This window comes from Mchenga conophoros, linkage group LG15 (genome assembly GCF_057382185.1).
Source record: "Mchenga conophoros isolate Kocher_MC1m ecotype Shallow Benthic linkage group LG15, M_conophoros_male_GT1.1, whole genome shotgun sequence".
Taxonomy (NCBI): Eukaryota; Metazoa; Chordata; class Actinopteri; order Cichliformes; family Cichlidae; genus Mchenga; species Mchenga conophoros.
In genome coordinates this window covers 27,407,206-27,428,655 of record NC_140540.1, presented here as the reverse complement: position 1 = coordinate 27,428,655, position 21,450 = coordinate 27,407,206, and the positions used below count along the sequence as shown (strand labels likewise).

Genomic DNA, 21,450 nt, shown 5'->3' with positions numbered 1-21,450 from the left:
GCTTAATGCTCAATTCTGATTTTTTGATCAAATCCAATTTTTTTTTCTCTGCTTGTTCACACTACAAATACAATGTGACAGCAAACAAGCTCTAGTGTGAACCCTCAAAGCAGCCCGCATGCGCAAAAGAAGACATCACACACAACGCGCTTTGTTTAGACCCAGACCAAACAGTATTGTTTGACTGATGGCCCTTAATATAAAGACTTCGGACTTTATGTTTCCCAAATTTGCTTTAAGTTATAAAGTTATTTTGTTATTTACAAATGGCCTAATAATTATCCTTATTGCTGTTTTAGAGAGGAGCGGTGCTTCAAAGGATAGTTAGAAATGTCTGTCAGAATCTGCAGATAATACAGTACAAATAAAATGTTCCCATTTTCTGTACGTTTCACTAACATCTACACGGGATGACCAAGAAGCGTTCACGATGTCTTATCGGGTGCTTTTCAGGCGCTGATAATTGGCATCTGTCTTGTGTCAGTGACGTAAAAGACGGATTTAATGCGACATGACCATTCAAACAGCAGTCGCTTTCTAAAACATCAGATATGTATCGGATTCAGTACCACATACAAAAGTGACCCTGATCGGATTTAAAAATATCGGATTTGTGCTGTTCACACTGTCATAGCATGATCGGATATGGGTTGCATAGGGTCAAAAAAGTCAGATTTGATGCGCTTTCGCCTGCAGTGTGAACGTAGCCTAAGTTTAATTTAATTGGTCACATGACTGCATCACATGACTAAAATGTGTCATCGTTTTACCACAGTGTCACCACACTGTGATTCGCTGTCCACACTGCGACATGAAAACGGCATTTTCAAATATATCCGGTTTGGAAAGTGTTTTCAAAACACAGCGTTTTCCTTGACCAAAAATGAAGTCTCAGTGTGGACGGAAGGCCAAAACGAAGAGAAAAAGATGTGTTTTCAAACGAAAACGTATAAGTGTGGACATGGCCTGAATTGCCTCCTCAGCATGCAGTCAAGTTCTATAGTCTTGCTAATGACCTACCAATTTTAATTCTGGTATGTTGCAGCAGGGACACATTTAAAAGTTTCAGGACACTGGCCCTCGAGTTTGGCACCTGTTCTCTACAGGAAGCTGTGAGTCTGATGCTGCTAGTCACACTTTGTGAAAAACTGGTTCAGCGTCTGTCCACACGGGGGAGCTGCAGATGGACTGACAGACTGAAGATCTGCTTTGTGGGCTGGACCTCTTCAGACACCAGAATGAAAGCAGAACCTGCAATATGACTCACAACACCTCTCTGAGGTTTGACTGAGTCAAAAGAGTTTGTGATCCAACTGCATGTTGGAGGCCAAAGGTCAGCTGCTGGCTGTGAGAGGTAGGTCCTTGGGTCAGTCTGAATGTGACAAACACACTGTCAGTTGCTGAGGAGTCGAGTCCTTTTTAATAACGCTTTGGCACACGAGTCCCAGATCAGTTACAGATGCTAGCCCTCGAGCAGAGAGGGTTGGTGTTCTGTGCTGTGGCTCGAATGCAGGCTGAGATCACAAGAAGACCTGCGAGCTGCTGATGTTTCATGTGTATGACGATGTGAAGAGAAGGAAGCTGAATGCAGAGGTCAGTGTGACAGAGCGACAACAGGAATGTGACATCACTTAGATGTGTTTCTAATGTGGCAGCACAGTTTTCACTTTATTGTTTCTGACTTCAGGTGGTGCTCTCCGCCTCTGCCGCCAGGCCATGTTACACCACAGTTCAAGAGGGGGGCAATGAACGTGTCACAGGTGCGACTCACCTGACTTGACTACACCTGAGTGTGTGGTCAAGTGAGTCTGAGGAGGAGGACCTGTGTCCGTCACATGTCTGCTGGGACTCTGCAGACACACAAATCTTGATGCAGGTGTAAAAACCACTGATGTTTGGAAATGCTGAGCTGGATTTGATCCAAACCTTCTGCTGTATTTATTTTTGTTTCATTCTCTATTTTCTGTAACAGAATGAAATAAATCAGGTTAAATTGTTTTCATTTGTCAGTGATGACAGTCATGCACCTGAGGGCATCATCAAACTGTTTTCATCTGAACCAAATATTTGCATAGATGTAAGATTATCTACAGCTGCTTTCAGTACCACTGATGTTAATTTAGTGTCTTTCTCTCCAGCTGATCTGAGTTAGCTTGAGTAACTACCACCAGCTGCTTTGGCCTGTTCTTTTCTGTATCACATGGTGGCGCAGTAAGTCACTGTAACTTTCATTTAATTAGAGTTTATTTCCTGTAAACAAATATTAAATGATTTCTAACCAACTGCATCAATCTGTCTGTGATTAGCCGTCCACACTGAGCTCTGACAGCTGTACAAATAGCGTTGTTCCTGAAGTCACACCTTGGTATTTTGGTAAATCCAGATTTATTTATCTCAGTCCTGCAAACGGGAAGCCGGATTTTCAGGTCATTAACTGAGGCATGAAAATGTGCGGCCTCTCCTACTTCCTGTCAAACAGCAAGTTTGTCTCCACATAGGATTCCAGGAGCTCGGGAATCTGACGGCGTATCTCTGCTTTGAATCCTCGGCTTTGTGACGACAATCACAAACCTTCAGATTCTGTTTGCTGTCTTGACCCAAAAAAAGATGGCTGCCACACAGAGGTTTCTCTATTTTGATGGGGCGAATGATCAGATTTCACAAACAAACAGAAAATCATTTATGAAGCTGATCTTTAGACCCGTTGAGGAAAAACCTGCTGCAGACACATGATCTAAGACGGCTGAGGTGCACTGGCACAACACAACCTCAGTGATACATCACCTGCCAGTAGAGATGCTTAGGTCACTCAGCCTTGGCACAAAAGGCGGTGAAGACAACGTGTGCAGGAAAGAGGTGAGCGGGATGGCATAGACCTTCCCAGCAAATGCCTATTCGATCCAAAATAAGACGGAAGAATGAGACTGTCTCACAGGCTGTTCACCTGCTACTGCATGATGTAAAGCTCAGGGCTTCACTGTGCAACTGGTTGTTGAGAGCTCAGCCTGATGTCCAATAACGACAGTCTGCTTACAGGAAGTGGGTGAATCTGCAGTCCGCTGCTCTGACCAGAGAGGAGATGACTGTGGACTCCAACACTGGTCTGCGCACAAACACACTCCATGTTTCTGTTGATCTGAATGATTATGGTATTTTCATAGGTTTTAGTTTAATGAAACAAATCAATCTTCTTCTACTCAAAAAACTGATCATGACAGAGACATGAAGATTCATCATGAGACTGATCAACAGGACATTTTAAATCAGAGTAAAGTTGTTTCTAAAACTTTAACGTTACTCATGTAAATAAAAACAAACACTTCTGTCTTCTAAATCTGTTCAACTCTAACGCTGCATGAATGAAGTTAGCAGCTGGAAAACATCTCTGTGTGAGAGTGATTCAAACAACACCAATAAAATACCACTGATGTGTTTTACGTGGATTTCAAACAGTACAGATGTTATTCTGATATGAAATGTCGATGTTTTATAGTTTGTAAATAAAGGCACCTCCATATTGGAGCCACTGCGTGGCAGTGATGCATCCTTGAACCTGTGTGACTTTGCCTGTGTGACAACAAAACTATCGACTACACTACTCACTAACTTCACAACACAAAACACTAACTTTAAACTCCAAACACGCTAAAAGTCACAATTCTTTCACATCTCAAAACTTTCTTTCTCTCTCTCGCTCTTTTGCTCTCTCTCTCTTTCGCTGCCATCACTCATAAAACTTCTCCGCCTTTCTAAACAATCAAATGCCATGATGCCGTATTATTATTATTTTTTTATTTGATTTACCGTTTTTCCCCCAGTAAATATAAACAACAATAGTATTCAGGAAAAAGCTTTACGTATATATTTTTTTCATAACTCTGGCTTTATAGCCTATCAACACAATTTAAAAACTAGTATATAGTTTGAAGTCCACACTTTTTATACAAAAATGGAGAATCGGGGTTGTTTTGGGTTGAAAGCATCTTGTTACTATGTCATCTTAAATTGGTCATGCGATTGGTTTACCTTGACTATTTTATTCTTCCTCAGCCAATCAGCAGCACAATCGTCTGTGTTGAAAAATAGTAATGAGTCCACACCGCATTTTCTTGTTAGTAACAGCGTTTTAACGATAGAAATGGTAATTATTCAGATTAGTTACTGTTATTCCCATCACTGATGGGAATAACACTGATGGGAATAACAGTAACCACTAATCATTTCTACCACTCATAAATGGTAAATGGACTGATTCTTATATAGCGCTTTTCTACTCTCCTGGAGTACTCAAAGCGCTGTATGCAACGCTGTATACAAACTAGTGACGGTATTTAATAATCTATATCCACAAATGAAAATTGTAAATAAATGACATTAGATGAGCACAAATCTACGGAAGAGGATTAGGGCCACTGGGGAAAAAAAAGGATTCTGACTTTAATCTCAGAATTCTGACTTTAATCTCAGAATTCTGACTTTTTTCTCAGAATTCTGACTTTAATCTCAGAATTCTGACTTTTTTCTCAGAATTATGACTTTAATCTCAGAATTCTGACTTTTTTCTCAGAATTATGACTTTAATCTCAGAATTATGACTTTTTTCTCAGAATTCTGACTTTAATCTCAGAATTCTGACTTTTTTCTCAGAATTCTGACTTTAATCTCAGAATTTTGAGGTGGGCACCTGCAGGCTTCCAGCTTCAGTGACAGCGATGTGTCCAGTTTGGCAGGTGGAGAACTAATTCACTAAATATGGTGGATATAAGTGATTTTTTGCGTGGCCGAGGGGTCCCGAAGATGCTATTTTATTAATGGAAGAGCAGAAGGTGAGTAACAAAAAGAGAAATCGTTTGGTGTCTCCTATTTCTACAGGAAAACAGTTACGGTACAGTTACGGTTAGCATGCTTGTTAGCTTATAATGTTATATAGGAATGAACGTGTTTCACGATGTTACAGTATACTAGGTGAATTGACGTTTTAACTGTTGTTGATCGCAGGATCATCCCAGATGGGTTCGTTGCATTTTATTTTATTGTTCTACTATTTCAGAGTTTTTCAAGGCAGTTAAACGGAGCTGTGTTACAGATGCTAGCCGCCTGCCAATATCACTGATATATTTGATGTGTACAAGTAAGTTACACTTAGTACAGCGGAGGGGAGAAACTGTAATGAATGTTTATGCGGATATTTCACTCAGAAAAATGGGTGGCGTTCATACACAGCCACCAACACAGCCCCGGTTGTTGTTCTGACGGTGGCCGACTGACGATCCCCTCACAACATGTTAGCTAACACAAACTAATGTAGTGCATGTAACTGTGTGTATACATTAGTGGTACAGTGTCGGAAGAAATGAGCAAACTGTTAACTGTTTATAATGTCAGAATGACATCATCGTTCTCCTGCACTGTGTAATGTATGTCAGCTCAAGAAGGAAATCATATCTTATACTCTGAGCTGCCCAGTGCACTTAACGCCTACGTGTGGAAATGGTAGGCTACACTACAGTTAACTACCGGTAAAAAACTTAATACAGTATTTGATTTTTTTTTTTTTATAGAACAATAAAATAAAAAGTGCTGGCTGAGGAGCGCTGCCGCGTTGAACTTTGACCTCGGAGTGACGTGACGTATGTTCGCACAACCAATAGAAGTGCAGAAAGTCGCAAATCAGGCATATTGTTCGCATAAACACAAAAGTAAATAAATAAATAACGAAATAATCCCGATATTGTGCCAAAGACTGATTTACAATGTTACTTTGTGTTCTATGTGTAATACCTTTGCTTAAATGACTAAATGGACTGTGTATTTATGACTCTGCGTTATAGTCCTGCATACATAAGTAACATTCATATGTACAGATAAAAATGTACAGAGATATGTACACAAGCGTGTACACAAAAGTCTACTGCTGATCGAGCTGCTCAGTGGTCGTACAGTCTCATGCAGAGAGCGTGGAGGTGTTGTCCGTTGCCATTCCACCACTCCAGCAGACCACAACATAAAAGACAGCAGACGCCACCACAGTGTCGTAGAACATCCTTAGAAGACGTACTACCTACATCATAACCAATCAAGTCCTGCTTTTTTTAAATACAGAAGAGGATTTATTATTTACTGAAAGGCTATGCCTTAGTTTGCTTCTTTCATTATTGTGTTTCGCCCTGCATAAAATAGATAGCTTTTCTGACAACTACAGTCAGTACTCTCCTACTGGCATTAGCAGTGACCTAACAGCCTTAACCGTAATATTGCTTTGCAGTGTAAATGTTGCAGAAAATGACTGTCTTTTCTTTCTTCTTGTGTGCAGATTGACTGTGACGTCATAGCACTGATGGATGATGCAACTTTGGCAAACTACATGCCCTCGTACGGAGACCGAATTGCCCTCTTCAATTTCTGCAAAAGCAAGCAACCACTGTCAAAAAGAAAACTAGGACTTCTGCAAAAAGTTCACCTCTCAAAGTGAGAGAAACAGTGGCTGACATATCAGATTTGCATGACTTAATAAGACTGTATTTCAGACTTTCTTTCAGTAACAAAGAAATACTTTCAATTTTAGCACATAGTCATCAGACAATTATAAGTGTTCGAACTCTAAAGAGAATTTGTAAAAGACTTGGGCTTTTTAGAAGGAAGAATCAATCAAACTTCGAGGAAGTGCTAGCCTTTGTCCAACAAGAGATCATGACAAATGGACAGATGCAAGGTTATCGTTGGCTACATCTACGTGCAATTCAACATGGATTTGTGGTGTCACAAGATACTGTAAGATGCATAATCAAATTGCTTGACCCTCAAGGTGTGGAACTGAGACGAGCTCGATGGTTGAGAAGACGACAGTACAGCTGCAGAGGGCCAAATGCTCTCTGGCACATGGATGGCTATGACAAGTTGAAACCATATGGTATTGCTATCAGTGGCTGCATAGATGGTTTTAGCCGCCATGTTTTATGGATGGAGGCTTATACCACAAACAATGACCCTAAATTGATTGCAAGTTATTTTCTGAAAACAGTTTCATGCATCAGTGGATGTCCAGAAAGGTTATGTGCTGACCGAGGTACTGAAAATGGTTGTGTCGAACAAATGCAGATGTTTTTACGGAGAAACCACACAGACAGTTTTGCAGGTGAGAAAAGTTTCCTTTACGGAAGAAGTACGGCCAACCAACGTATAGAAGGATGGTGGGCTACCCTACGCAAACAGAGTGCACAATTTTGGATGAACTTATTTCAAACTTTTCAGGATGATGGCCACTTCACAGGGGATTTTTTGGACAAAAGTCTTATCCAATTCTGCTTTCTCAATCTTATTCAGGTAAAAGCATGTGCTCATGCTATGTAATGTCTTAGCTGCATAAATAGAAAATATAAATATGGTTAGAACTTTTTTTTTTCTTTAAATTAAATATGAATTTTATTTCCATTTTAACTCATTCACTGCCAGCCATTGGCAGTGAATGAGTTAAACCCATTGACTCATTCACTGCCATTGACGGCTATAGACGTCAATGGCAGTGAATGAGTTAATATGTCTTGATGCATGCTCAATCAGCCAGGTAAGGAATTTTTTTGACAGAACATTTCTCACACTGAAAACGCTACATCCAGATGAACAGAATCAACTTTTTGGGATTCCATTTTAATACTTTGATGGAATTGTATTCATGTTATCAGTGGAAGTAACTGCACCTTTCTCAGCACAGGTGCATGGAGCATTTTTTTTTTTTTATTGCCACATGGTTTAAATTACTATGGAGTCTGTTACCTAGTGGTCCTTTGGGCACGGTTTCAGAAAGCAATCCTATCATTTGGTTAATTCTCTATTGAAAATATATTGTAGAATCATTGCACACTGAGTATAAAGTGTTGGGCTATCTATTCAACAGTAGAATCATGCAGCATCATTCTGTGTCCATGTGCTGTTTAGTGAAAGTGCTATTTTGTTGTTGCTGCTTGGTTTTACATTAATTAGAGGTCACTTTCTATGTCTGTTGATTAATGAGTTAATAAGCCTCAACTTTGGCTAAATCTACTGGTACATGGTCTGTTTCATATACTTATATTGTGTTGTTTTTCATGTAGGATGAACTTGATGAAGTTGTGAACGCATGGAACTCGCACAAAATCCGGCCAAGTGATAGTGCAGCATTGGGTCGACCAGTAGTAATGTACTCATTTCCAGAGCTGCACAGTGCTGAGGATAGACTGAAGCCTATTTCTATGGAGGATATCACTTTGTGTATGGAAGAGTGTAGCCCAAAAGGTCAACACCCCTGTGATGAAACAGTCTTTGAACTGTGTTGTCTGCTTATGGTAGAAAATGAATGGGATGCCCCAGGAGATCCACTTGGTGCTGCGGATCTGTATATTAGGTTAAGAGAAGAAATACTGCAAAGTATTTAAGGAACTTCAGTGTGTAAATGTACAAATAAATACAAAATATTTCTCTTTATCTTGATAACGTGATTTGATAGTAGGTGCCATGTCTTACAGGTACCTTTTATGCAGGTATTTCTGCACTGCATTAAATGAAAGACATCTTTTAGGTGTGACCGAACATGCCATTTTTCAGGTCATTCTCTCAGAATATTTCTGCTTATTTCTGCTGTAATGTAAATTCAGAGTGCTGATAGGAGGTCAGCACCAACTAGTATCATTTTATGTTGATCATAGTAATAAATACAGTTTGGTTGGTATCTCCCCCCCCCAAATTTGATTGTTTTTCTACATTCACACTACCATTAAACAGAAGTGTTTATATATTACTTTGAAAAAGCTGAATATTGTGATATTATCAGTCAGTTATGAAACATGTCAATCCTATTAAAAGGCCATACATTAAACTGCATTTACAAATGTTATATTTTTGATTGAATCATAAGTGGTGTAAACCTGCCTACCAGTAAATTGCAATATAAATTTCTGTGTTTTGTTGCCAGACATGTGCATAGTATATAAAATATAAACTGACCAGCTCCCTGCTCATTGTTTTCTGTATCAACCTTTACTCTTAATATTCATGGATGGAAACCCAGGCACCAGCATATGATATGCTAAGTGCCCGGGTTATCTGTGGTATGTTTCAGCAAACCATAGTAGCATTAACAGTTCTAGGTCTTGACAACAGCATGTTTCTATAAACGTATCATTGTTAATATTTAAAGTCGTTATGCCTTTTGGGGAGCTTTTAGTGCAATTATATTAAAGCAAAGCTATTATAATCATTTACCCATATGAAGGTCCATCACTTAATTATTAATGTATTTCACTTGTTAGTTGTAAGATATTTTAGCTGGTTTTCATGTAAAATGACCATGAGTCATTGCTATACTGATTCAGTGTGAGCTGTCGTACACAAGGCTCCTTTATATCATGAATCCTAAAATGATAAGAAACATACCAAAAATATTTTGACTTTTATTTGTAGTATCCCAGCAACAGTGCAACAAAACAGTTCCTGCAAGTGGAACCAAGTTATTGTCACATTAAGTGCAACATGTTTTACATTTATATTTGTGTATCTTTATGAAATGTTTGAAATTAAAAATAAATGGTATTCTTCCATGTTACTGAGCTCATGTGTGGCAGTCTCTTGAATTCTGGCATGTTCAAATAGATAAGGAGCTTGATGAACAAATTCAAAACAACAATACAAATGTACTGTGTACAGTAACATTTTATTGAAAAAAAGTTTACAAGAAACCTGTTCTTGCCAACGCCAATAACATGGCTAAGTCTCATAACCATATAAACTGCCCTGTAACAAGAATGACTCAACTTTTAAAACAAACTTATAGATCTCATACAGTCTTGTTATGCATCAGTATACATCAGTGACTTACTGTAAAGACCATGAACACTGGCTATTGTGGTATCACATATTCCTCCAGTGTCATCTATGGTATAGAAATAAAAACAAGTGTGAATGGCTGAGAACATACATGCATACAAATAAAAATGCATAATTTCTGGCAGTAACAAGACATTTTTTCAGGTGTTAAGATTAATACTATATCTGAGAACATGACAATTTGGCATTACAAAAGGATGCCTGAATAATCACAGCACTTGACCACTGCACTGAACTGTACAGTGTTTATTTATGATCTCAGTAATCAATAACCGTCTTCAAAACAGACTGAATCCTTTAAGCAGCTTGAATGAATTTGATGGATGAATAACAGGTATGCTTAGAAACAATATGGCATTAAGAAAATACTGGAATTTTAAAAAATATTTTCACCAACTTGAAATGGAACCTTTGTAATCAACAACAAATGACAAACTTTGATACCTTAACCTACCTTAACTAAAAATTGCATATACTGTAAAGCAAAATATTTTCAGACATGACAAATGCTAAAGTATAAAATTGTACTTATTCCTTTTACAATACAGTGTTGCATAACAGCAGTACTTTTACGTTATAACTATGTTCAGTTTTAGCCCTGACCTAATAAGAAAATACCATCTGAATGAATTAGTCTTACTACTAATTACTTACAAAAGTATTTGACTGTGCTGAGCTCTCACACCACACATGGTGCATCAAAGAAAGTTTAAGAGCAGTTTAATTATAGTTTATAGATCTTTAATAATCTTTCTTCATGCTTTTGCTGAAGGTTTCTGTCTTACAGCTGGAAAGCTTGGATTTGGTGAAGACAGCTCTGGATATGGTAGTAAACAGTGTACCCGTTCGTTTTGTTTTGTGACTGTATCATGTAAAACTCAAAATGATAAAACAAAATGAAATATTAGCCAAAACTGGACTTCTAACAGAGATGAGAAACTTCTCTCTAATTAAAAAAAGTATACTGTATAAGTTCAAAATACATAAAAATACATATTCCTAACATCTCTTTACAGTTATGGTCTAGTGTGCATGAGCAGTTCAAATGTAGCGCATTGCTGTGAGAGTAAACAATGTCCATCACCCAGACATTACTTTCAAGAACTGCATTAAATTCAGAACGAAAGTCTGGGAAGTTTTCATAGCTGTTAGCTAGCTGCAGAACATTCCCACACGTGTGTCCGACTGGTCTTCTTGTAAATTCTGTCATATCTTGAAATTCCACATAAATACTGTTTGTTACTATAAGGTCAGATCCGGTGCAGAAACGCATACATTTCTGAAGTTTAATGTTATCCAGCTCTCTGATGAATCTTTTGAGATGATTTTTCACTTCTTTTTGTTGTGGAGTCAAATCCACAGCAAATTTCAGTAGCTGGCACACTTTTTTTGAAGTTGGTTGCAGTTCAGAGAATAATTTGGTCAGACCCTCCGGACTGAGGGAGATATGGGAGTCGATGATCTCCCTCCAGCAGTCAATAACAAACAATGGTTTTTGGACAAGCTCTTTGTGTGCTATTTCATCAAGGATTGTAGGAAGAGTCTCAGCAGTGATTCTTTTTCTACAGCCATAACTGTCAAGAACTTCCACAAGATCATCCAAGTCAACTGCAGAGAAATCTTTTACTGCTTCCATCAAAACATCACATTCTTGGCTGCTGACAAACTGTAGAAAGTGTGCTTTAAGATCACTGTAAACACCACTGAAAAGCACTTGTTCCAGAAAAGGGATTGCAAGTTTATTTGGAAAATACTGACATTCTTGGTAACCTTTCAAGAGTATTCGCCCAACTGCCTTCCATTTTTCAGCAGGAAAATCATGGCGAATGAATGGCACTTTAACGGTTGCACGTAGGGTGCATCGCTCATAAAATTCATGCCAGAAGCATGTGAGTACATCTCTTAGTATTCCTGATCCAGTGCCTGGTTCTTCTGTGTTGTCTGGAAGTATGCGCTTCACATTCAGTGTTTTGCTCAAAATCTCCTCATCAAAGAAAGCAGTAATCATGTCATGTAAAGTGTCAGTATGACGTATGGTGATTGTTATTACGTTCTCTGAATTAGGTGGACTGAGGGGGACAAGAAAACCCTCATAGACTAATATGTCTTCTGTATCTTCTTCAGCATCAAAAATTGGACCAAAAGTAATTTCTGGATCATCTAAAATTCCTGAACCAGCGATGACTTCATCAAAATTACCCCTGACTTCCCCCACTTGCAATGGATTAATGTCACTGCCACTGTTTGCTGAGACAAACACCACTTCAGATGTCTCGCTGGCATCTTCTTCAGGATTTTTTGGTTTTGTTGCAATGTAGAAGCGTAACATTGTCAGTCTCGCTGCCTCATACATATTGCCAATAGACTGGCAGGTATCATCAGTAAGGTGGTTCTGTTTAAAGTCCCAAACCTCAAACTCAAAATCTGTTTCACATCCCTTAGGAGATATGCCATCAGGAAAAAAAAGTTTCTTTCCTTCCTGAACAATATCTTTTAATCCAGCATCAGTGGCCATTTGAATTTTCTAGTGCCACCTCCCTGCTTCGCTCTCACCTGTTTGGCTATTTTTCCATCACTGTGTATCCATCCTATCTCAACATTTCGTGTTGCCTTTTGCTTCTTTGTCTGTCTTATTCCTGCATCTGTATGTGAAGTGTTCTCCTTTGGACTTTCTTTTCTGGTTTGCATTTTCTCACAAACTTTTTGCAGAAGTCCTAGTTTTCTTTTTGACAGTGGTTGCTTGCTTTTGCAGAAATTGAAGAGGGCAATTCGGTCTCCGTACGAGGGCATGTAGTTTGCCAAAGTTGCATCATCCATCAGTGCTATGACGTCACAGTCAATCTGCACACAAGAAGAAAGAAAAGACAGTCATTTTCTGCAACATTTACACTGCAAAGCAATATTACGGTTAAGGCTGTTAGGTCACTGCTAATGCCAGTAGGAGAGTACTGACTGTAGTTGTCAGAAAAGCTATCTATTTTATGCAGGGCGAAACACAATAATGAAAGAAGCAAACTAAGGCATAGCCTTTCAGTAAATAATAAATCCTCTTCTGTATTTAAAAAAAGCAGGACTTGATTGGTTATGATGTAGGTAGTACGTCTTCTAAGGATGTTCTACGACACTGTGGTGGCGTCTGCTGTCTTTTATGTTGTGGTCTGCTGGAGTGGTGGAATGGCAACGGACAACACCTCCACGCTCTCTGCATGAGACTGTACGACCACTGAGCAGCTCGATCAGCAGTAGACTTTTGTGTACACGCTTGTGTACATATCTCTGTACATTTTTATCTGTACATATGAATGTTACTTATGTATGCAGGACTATAACGCAGAGTCATAAATACACAGTCCATTTAGTCATTTAAGCAAAGGTATTACACATAGAACACAAAGTAACATTGTAAATCAGTCTTTGGCACAATATCGGGATTATTTCGTTATTTATTTATTTACTTTTGTGTTTATGCGAACAATATGCCTGATTTGCGACTTTCTGCACTTCTATTGGTTGTGCGAACATACGTCACGTCACTCCGAGGTCAAAGTTCAACGCGGCAGCGCTCCTCAGCCAGCACTTTTTATTTTATTGTTCTATAAAAAAAAAAAATCAAATACTGTATTAAGTTTTTTACCGGTAGTTAACTGTAGTGTAGCCTACCATTTCCACACGTAGGCGTTAAGTGCACTGGGCAGCTCAGAGTATAAGATATGATTTCCTTCTTGAGCTGACATACATTACACAGTGCAGGAGAACGATGATGTCATTCTGACATTATAAACAGTTAACAGTTTGCTCATTTCTTCCGACACTGTACCACTAATGTATACACACAGTTACATGCACTACATTAGTTTGTGTTAGCTAACATGTTGTGAGGGGATCGTCAGTCGGCCACCGTCAGAACAACAACCGGGGCTGTGTTGGTGGCTGTGTATGAACGCCACCCATTTTTCTGAGTGAAATATCCGCGTAAACATTCATTACAGTTTCTCCCCTCCGCTGTACTAAGTGTAACTTACTTGTACACATCAAATATATCAGTGATATTGGCAGGCGGCTAGCATCTGTAACACAGCTCCGTTTAACTGCCTTGAAAAACTCTGAAATAGTAGAACAATAAAATAAAATGCAACGAACCCATCTGGGATGATCCTGCGATCAACAACAGTTAAAACGTCAATTCACCTAGTATACTGTAACATCGTGAAACACGTTCATTCCTATATAACATTATAAGCTAACAAGCATGCTAACCGTAACTGTACCGTAACTGTTTTCCTGTAGAAATAGGAGACACCAAACGATTTCTCTTTTTGTTACTCACCTTCTGCTCTTCCATTAATAAAATAGCATCTTCGGGACCCCTCGGCCACGCAAAAAATCACTTATATCCACCATATTTAGTGAATTAGTTCTCCACCTGCCAAACTGGACACATCGCTGTCACTGAAGCTGGAAGCCTGCAGGTGCCCACCTCAAAATTCTGAGATTAAAGTCAGAATTCTGAGAAAAAAGTCAGAATTCTGAGATTAAAGTCAGAATTCTGAGAAAAAAGTCATAATTCTGAGATTAAAGTCATAATTCTGAGAAAAAAGTCAGAATTCTGAGATTAAAGTCATAATTCTGAGAAAAAAGTCAGAATTCTGAGATTAAAGTCAGAATTCTGAGATTAAAGTCAGAATTCTGAGAAAAAAGTCAGAATTCTGAGATTAAAGTCAGAATTCTGAGATTAAAGTCAGAATCCTTTTTTTTTCCCAGTGGCCCTAATCCTCTTCCGTAGATTTGTGCTCATCTAATGTCATTTATTTACAATTTTCATTTGTGGATATAGATTATTAAATACCGTCACTAGTTTGTATACAGCGTTGCATACAGCGCTTTGAGTACTCCAGGAGAGTAGAAAAGCGCTATATAAGAATCAGTCCATTTACCATTTATGAGTGGTAGAAATGATTAGTGGTTACTGTTATTCCCATCAGTGTTATTCCCATCAGTGATGGGAATAACAGTAACTAATCTGAATAATTACCATTTCTATCGTTAAAACGCTGTTACTAACAAGAAAATGCGGTGTGGACTCATTACTATTTTTCAACACAGACGATTGTGCTGCTGATTGGCTGAGGAAGAATAAAATAGTCAAGGTAAACCAATCGCATGACCAATTTAAGATGACATAGTAACAAGATGCTTTCAACCCAAAACAACCCCGATTCTCCATTTTTGTATAAAAAGTGTGGACTTCAAACTATATACTAGTTTTTAAATTGTGTTGATAGGCTATAAAGCCAGAGTTATGAAAAAAATATATACGTAAAGCTTTTTCCTGAATACTATTGTTGTTTATATTTACTGGGGGAAAAATGGTAAATCAAATAAAAAAAATAATAATAATACGGCATCATGGCATTTGATTGTTTAGAAAGGCGGAGAAGTTTTATGAGTGATGGCAGCGAAAGAGAGAGAGAGCAAAAGAGCGAGAGAGAGAAAGAAAGTTTTGAGATGTGAAAGAATTGTGACTTTTAGCGTGTTTGGAGTTTAAAGTTAGTGTTTTGTGTTGTGAAGTTAGTGAGTAGTGTAGTCGATAGTTTTGTTGTCACACAGGCAAAGTCACACAGGTTCAAGGATGCATCACTGCCACGCAGTGGCTCCAATATGGAGGTGCCTTTATTTACAAACTATAAAACATCGACATTTCATATCAGAATAACATCTGTACTGTTTGAAATCCACGTAAAACACATCAGTGGTATTTTATTGGTGTTGTTTGAATCACTCTCACACAGAGATGTTTTCCAGCTGCTAACTTCATTCATGCAGCGTTAGAGTTGAACAGATTTAGAAGACAGAAGTGTTTGTTTTTATTTACATGAGTAACGTTAAAGTTTTAGAAACAACTTTACTCTGATTTAAAATGTCCTGTTGATCAGTCTCATGATGAATCTTCATGTCTCTGTCATGATCAGTTTTTTGAGTAGAAGAAGATTGATTTGTTTCATTAAACTAAAACCTATGAAAATACCATAATCATTCAGATCAACAGAAACATGGAGTGTGTTTGTGCGCAGACCAGTGTTGGAGTCCACAGTCATCTCCTCTCTGGTCAGAGCAGCGGACTGCAGATTCACCCACTTCCTGTAAGCAGACTGTCGTTATTGGACATCAGGCTGAGCTCTCAACAACCAGTTGCACAGTGAAGCCCTGAGCTTTACATCATGCAGTAGCAGGTGAACAGCCTGTGAGACAGTCTCATTCTTCCGTCTTATTTTGGATCGAATAGGCATTTGCTGGGAAGGTCTATGCCATCCCGCTCACCTCTTTCCTGCACACGTTGTCTTCACCGCCTTTTGTGCCAAGGCTGAGTGACCTAAGCATCTCTACTGGCAGGTGATGTATCACTGAGGTTGTGTTGTGCCAGTGCACCTCAGCCGTCTTAGATCATGTGTCTGCAGCAGGTTTTTCCTCAACGGGTCTAAAGATCAGCTTCATAAATGATTTTCTGTTTGTTTGTGAAATCTGATCATTCGCCCCATCAAAATAGCATAGCATAGCATAGCATCTTTATTTATAACGCACTTTACATCCAACTATGTTGACCAAAGTGCTACAAATATAAAACAGAGAGGAAACAGTTTAAATTACATATAAAATATCTTAAAATTAAAAGTAATATAATTAATAAGAAACGTATTAAGAGACATCCACAAGTCCTGCTGTGCTAAAAGCCAAGGTAAATAAATATGTTTTAAGACGTGATTTAAAAACAGATAAGGAAGGTGCCTGTCTAACATGTAAAGGCAACTCATTCCACAATTTTGGTGCTGCCACAGCAAACGCCCGATCCCCTCTGAGCTTACGATTAGTCCTGGGCACACTCAGGAGGAGCTGGTCTGCCGACCTGAGGGACCGGGAAGGTATGTATGGATGAAGAAGCTCAGAGAGGTACACAGGGGCAGCATTGGACAAACATTTAAAAACAAATAAAAGCATCTTAAAATGGATCCTAAAATGCACGGGCAGCCAATGAAGTGAATATAAAACTGGGGTGATATGCTCGTATCTATGAGTGCCAGTTAAAAGGCGTGCAGCAGCATTCTGGACTAACTGCAGCCGAAGAACAGAAGATCGACTCACCCCAAAATAAAGAGAATTACAGTAATCCAGCCGAACGGTTACAAAAGCGTGGATTACTGTTTCAAATTGCTGTCTCGTAAGAAAGTGCTTAATTTTGGCCAGTTGCCTCAGATGAAAGAAACTAGACCTTACAACCAACCCGATCTGGCTTTCAAGCTTAAGCTCAGGATCCATTTTAAAACCCAGATTAACAATCTCTGGTTTACAGAATGATTTCAGGGATTGCAAATCAACACACAGAACAGCAGTGGAGGCAGGTCTGAACACCATTACTTCAGTTTTAGAATCATTAAAACAAAGAAAGTTTAGCGCCAACCACGACTTGACGTCCTCCAGACATGTTTGTAAACGATTTACAGACGACCCATCTTTCTTTTTAAGAGGAACATAAATCTGGCAGTCATCTGCATAACAGTGAAACGAGAGTCTGTGTTTTCTAAAAATTGAGCCCAATGGAAGTAAATAAAGTGAAAACAGGATAGGGCCCAGAATGGAACCCTGTGGTACTCCATGAGACAACGGAGCTTGGGAGGACTCACAGTTTCCTAAGCGAACTGAAAAGGTTCGGTTTGTTAAGTAAGACCTGAACCATTTCAGAGCCACACGTGTTATACCGACACACTGCTCCAAACGTGAGATTAAAATTTCATGGTCTACAGTGTCAAATGCAGCAGTTAAATCGAGTAAAATAAGAATGACACTTTCACCAGAATCACATGATAAAAATATATCATTAAAAATTCTTAAAAGTGCTGATTCAGTGCTATGCATTGCTTTAAAACCAGATTGAAAAATCTCCTGAACATTTTGTGCATTCAAGTATGAGATCAATTGGTCATATACAATTTTTTCCAAGACTTTAGATAAAAAGGGCAGCTTAGATATTGGTCTAAAATTCTCAACAGCGTTTGTATCTAGCCCAGGTTTCTTAAGAAGTGGTTGCACAATTGCATCTTTGAAATTCTTTGGAACCACACCTGAAGTAAGGCTGCTATTTAAAATGGTTAAAATAGTTGGACCTAAGGTAGAAAAAACTTCTTTCAGCAAAAGGGGAGGGATAGGATCATAAGGTGAGCCTACAGGCTTTAAATGAACCACCACCTCCTGTAGCTGAGCAAGAGTAACCAACTCAAACTGTTGAAAGACAGCTGAGCAAACTGGAAGATCAGAGGGGTCAGATGTGGGCAAAATAATCTGCGCCCTAGCCAAGGCTACCTTGTTTATAAAGAAGTGCAGAAACCTTTCACACATTTCAAGTGAAGGCTCAAAACTAAGAGCAGAGGGAGGGCTTAAAATAGTCTCAATTGACTTAAACAATATGTGTGGTTTCTGATAATTCACCATAATAATATTTGCAAAGTGTTTCCGCTTTGCTTCTTTTATTGTAAGCTGATATAAGGCCCAGCACTCTCTTAAACTTTGTAAAGAGACCTGTAAGTTATCTTTTTTCCATCTCCGCTCAGCCCTACGACATTCACGCCTCACAGCACGGGTTTCATCGTTCAACCAGGGTTCAAGCTTTGTCTTAGGATGCTTAATTTTTAGAGGAGCAACAATATCCAAGACAGTCTGACAAGTGGTATGAAACCAAAAACTGAGTTCCTCTACGTATTGGAGTGTCTCAGGAATGGAGAACTGATTATAGTAGGTGGAGAACCGTGCTGCCGTGGAACAATTTAACAAATGAGATGTCTTTGCAGGGACAAGCCCCTTGAATTCATTTCTAGATAAAGAGATGTCAAACAGAACTGGCATATGATCAGAAAAAACAGGATCGGAGAAACAGATCTGTGTGGCAGCCATCTTCTTTTGGGTCAAGACAGCAAACAGAATCTGAAGGTTTGTGATTGTCGTCACAAAACCGAGGATTCAAAGCAGAGATACGCCGTCAGATTCCCGAGCTCCTGGAATCCTATGTGGAGACAAACTTGCTGTTTGACAGGAAGTAGGAGAGGCCGCACATTTTCATGCCTCAGTTAATGACCTGAAAATCCGGCTTCCCGTTTGCAGGACTGAGATAAATAAATCTGGATTTACCAAAATACCAAGGTGTGACTTCAGGAACAACGCTATTTGTACAGCTGTCAGAGCTCAGTGTGGACGGCTAATCACAGACAGATTGATGCAGTTGGTTAGAAATCATTTAATATTTGTTTACAGGAAATAAACTCTAATTAAATGAAAGTTACAGTGACTCACTGCGCCACCATGTGATACAGAAAAGAACAGGCCAAAGCAGCTGGTGGTAGTTACTCAAGTTAACTCAGATCAGCTGGAGAGAAAGACACTAAATTAACATCAGTGGTACTGAAAACAGCTGTAGATAATCTTACATCTATGCAAATATTTGGTTCAGATGAAAACAGTTTGATGATGCCCTCAGGTGCATGACTGTCATCACTGACAAATGAAAACAATTTAACCTGATTTATTTCATTCTGTTACAGAAAATAGAGAATGAAACAAAAATAAATACAGCAGAAGGTTTGGATCAAATCCAGCTCAGCATTTCCAAACATCAGTGGTTTTTACACCTGCATCAAGATTTGTGTGTCTGTAGAGTCCCAGCAGACATGTGACGGACACAGGTCCTCCTCCTCAGACTCACCTGACCACACACTCAGGTGTAGTCAAGTCAGGTGAGTCGCACCTGTGACACGTTCATTGCCCCCCTCTTGAACTGTGGTGTAACATGGCCTGGCGGCAGAGGCGGAGAGCACCACCTGAAGTCAGAAACAATAAAGTGAAAACTGTGCTGCCACATTAGAAACACATCTAAGTGATGTCACATTCCTGTTGTCGCTCTGTCACACTGACCTCTGCATTCAGCTTCCTTCTCTTCACATCGTCATACACATGAAACATCAGCAGCTCGCAGGTCTTCTTGTGATCTCAGCCTGCATTCGAGCCACAGCACAGAACACCAACCCTCTCTGCTCGAGGGCTAGCATCTGTAACTGATCTGGGACTCGTGTGCCAAAGCGTTATTAAAAAGGACTCGACTCCTCAGCAACGGACAGTGTGTTTGTCACATTCAGACTGACCCAAGGACCTACCTCTCACAGCCAGCAGCTGACCTTTGGCCTCCAACATGCAGTTGGATCACAAACTCTTTTGACTCAGTCAAACCTCAGAGAGGTGTTGTGAGTCATATTGCAGGTTCTGCTTTCATTCTGGTGTCTGAAGAGGTCCAGCCCACAAAGCAGATCTTCAGTCTGTCAGTCCTTCTGAAAAAAGTCAGAATTCTGACTTTAATCTCAGAATTCTGAGAAAAAAGTCAGAATTCTGAGATTAAAGTCAGAATTCTTTTTCTTTTTTTTCCAGTGGCCTTAATCCTCTTCCGTACAAATCTGACTGAGAACTTAAACTTCACCTTAATTTTTCCGTCTGTCCTGCTCACATCTCCAATGTTTGCACACGTTGTCATTAGCATGTCTTCACTCCACATCGGCCACACCGCTTTGCTAGCTAAAACAACGGTGTCGGCACATAAGGATGCTGTCACAGCTTGTTGATTAGCTGCATAAATACAAATGTGAATCGCATCACTGGCAGGAGCAGCCAGTCACCGGTCACTACTGACTCACACAGCAAAAAAGCACAGAATGAATTGTTGTGTATTTATTTTGATTTCAATTCAGGTTGGATTTTTTTTTGTGTCCGCAGTGCAGATTTTCTGTGCGCAGACCATGCCAGCAGTGTGCGATTGCGCATGCGTGCAGCTTAGAGGGAATATTGGTCCAGATAAACAGAATCAACTTTTCCCCCTGGATGGTCAAGCACGCATCTAGATCTGAGAACATCATCTGAGAATAAATTAATTTACATATTAAAGACTCAGCAGAATTTGGTTGTAAATATTTGGATTTACTAAACAGAAAATTAATGTCACTGTGGGCGGCTGATGGATTTCACAGACAGCAAAGCAACAGCAAAAAAAAAAAGAGAAAAAAAAGTGAAAAATTACAGAAATGTTAATTTGTTCTGAATTACATTTGGAAGAAGGTGCCATCAAGCAGCACAGCATATTTACAGTACACACCTGGTTGTGGTCATGGATTGGTTTCCCCTTTCTGCCGAGGAAGACTTTCAGCTAAACAATGAGTTAATGCTGACACTGATGTCGGTTTCCCATGTGAATTTTGCCCCTCGTTGTGTAACTTTTGTTTCATCCAGTGACACAAATGCCTTTAAAACAACGAGAGTCCAGCGGATCATCTGAAGGATTAAGAAAAGGCAGTCAGAAACCTCATTAAGCTGATGTCCAACCTACCGATGAGGATGTGTCCCTCTGCAGCTTCATAAATCATTAAACTTCAGTCTGAGGATGAGGGGAGACATGTGACACTTGAGGAAAAGCTTTCCAAACTTCCTGTGGATGATTTCTGTGCTCGTATGAGTGAGGAAACAGCTGGAGGAAGAGATTAAAGCCTACAGCTCTCTGTGAATCTGATT

General features: G+C 39.3%; 1 protein-coding gene and 1 long non-coding RNA gene across 5 annotated transcripts; one reads left to right on the top strand and one right to left on the bottom strand.

Annotated features, from left to right (window-relative positions):
* Positions 1-4,707: 4,707 nt before the first annotated feature.
* On the top strand, positions 4,708-9,548 carry LOC146558545 (uncharacterized). The gene is made up of 3 exons (XR_014888573.1): positions 4,708-4,826; positions 6,314-7,323; positions 8,091-9,548. It is a non-coding gene; the product is annotated as an uncharacterized LOC146558545 (long non-coding RNA).
* A 220-nt stretch (positions 9,549-9,768) lies between these two features.
* Positions 9,769-14,304, bottom strand: LOC146558544 (uncharacterized). 4 transcript variants are annotated; one of them, XM_085247284.1, is made up of 2 exons: positions 14,186-14,304; positions 9,769-12,699 (listed from the first exon to the last, which is right to left on the bottom strand). In XM_085247284.1, the coding sequence occupies exon 2, from the start codon at positions 12,371-12,373 to the stop codon at positions 10,805-10,807; it is 1,569 nt and encodes a 522-aa protein (XP_085103410.1). In that variant the 5' UTR covers positions 12,374-12,699; positions 14,186-14,304; the 3' UTR covers positions 9,769-10,804. The 4 variants fall into 4 exon arrangements, with proteins under 4 accessions (XP_085103410.1, XP_085103412.1, XP_085103411.1 ...); XM_085247286.1 differs by lacking the exon at positions 14,186-14,304 and adding an exon at positions 13,999-14,065; XM_085247285.1 differs by lacking the exon at positions 14,186-14,304 and adding an exon at positions 13,881-13,904.
* Positions 14,305-21,450: the final 7,146 nt, after the last annotated feature.

Excerpts from the sequence above, each read along its gene's own strand:
- LOC146558544 (XM_085247284.1), bottom strand. The coding sequence starts at position 12,373 with ATGGCCACTGATGCTGGATTAAAAGATATTGTTCAGGAAGGAAAGAAA.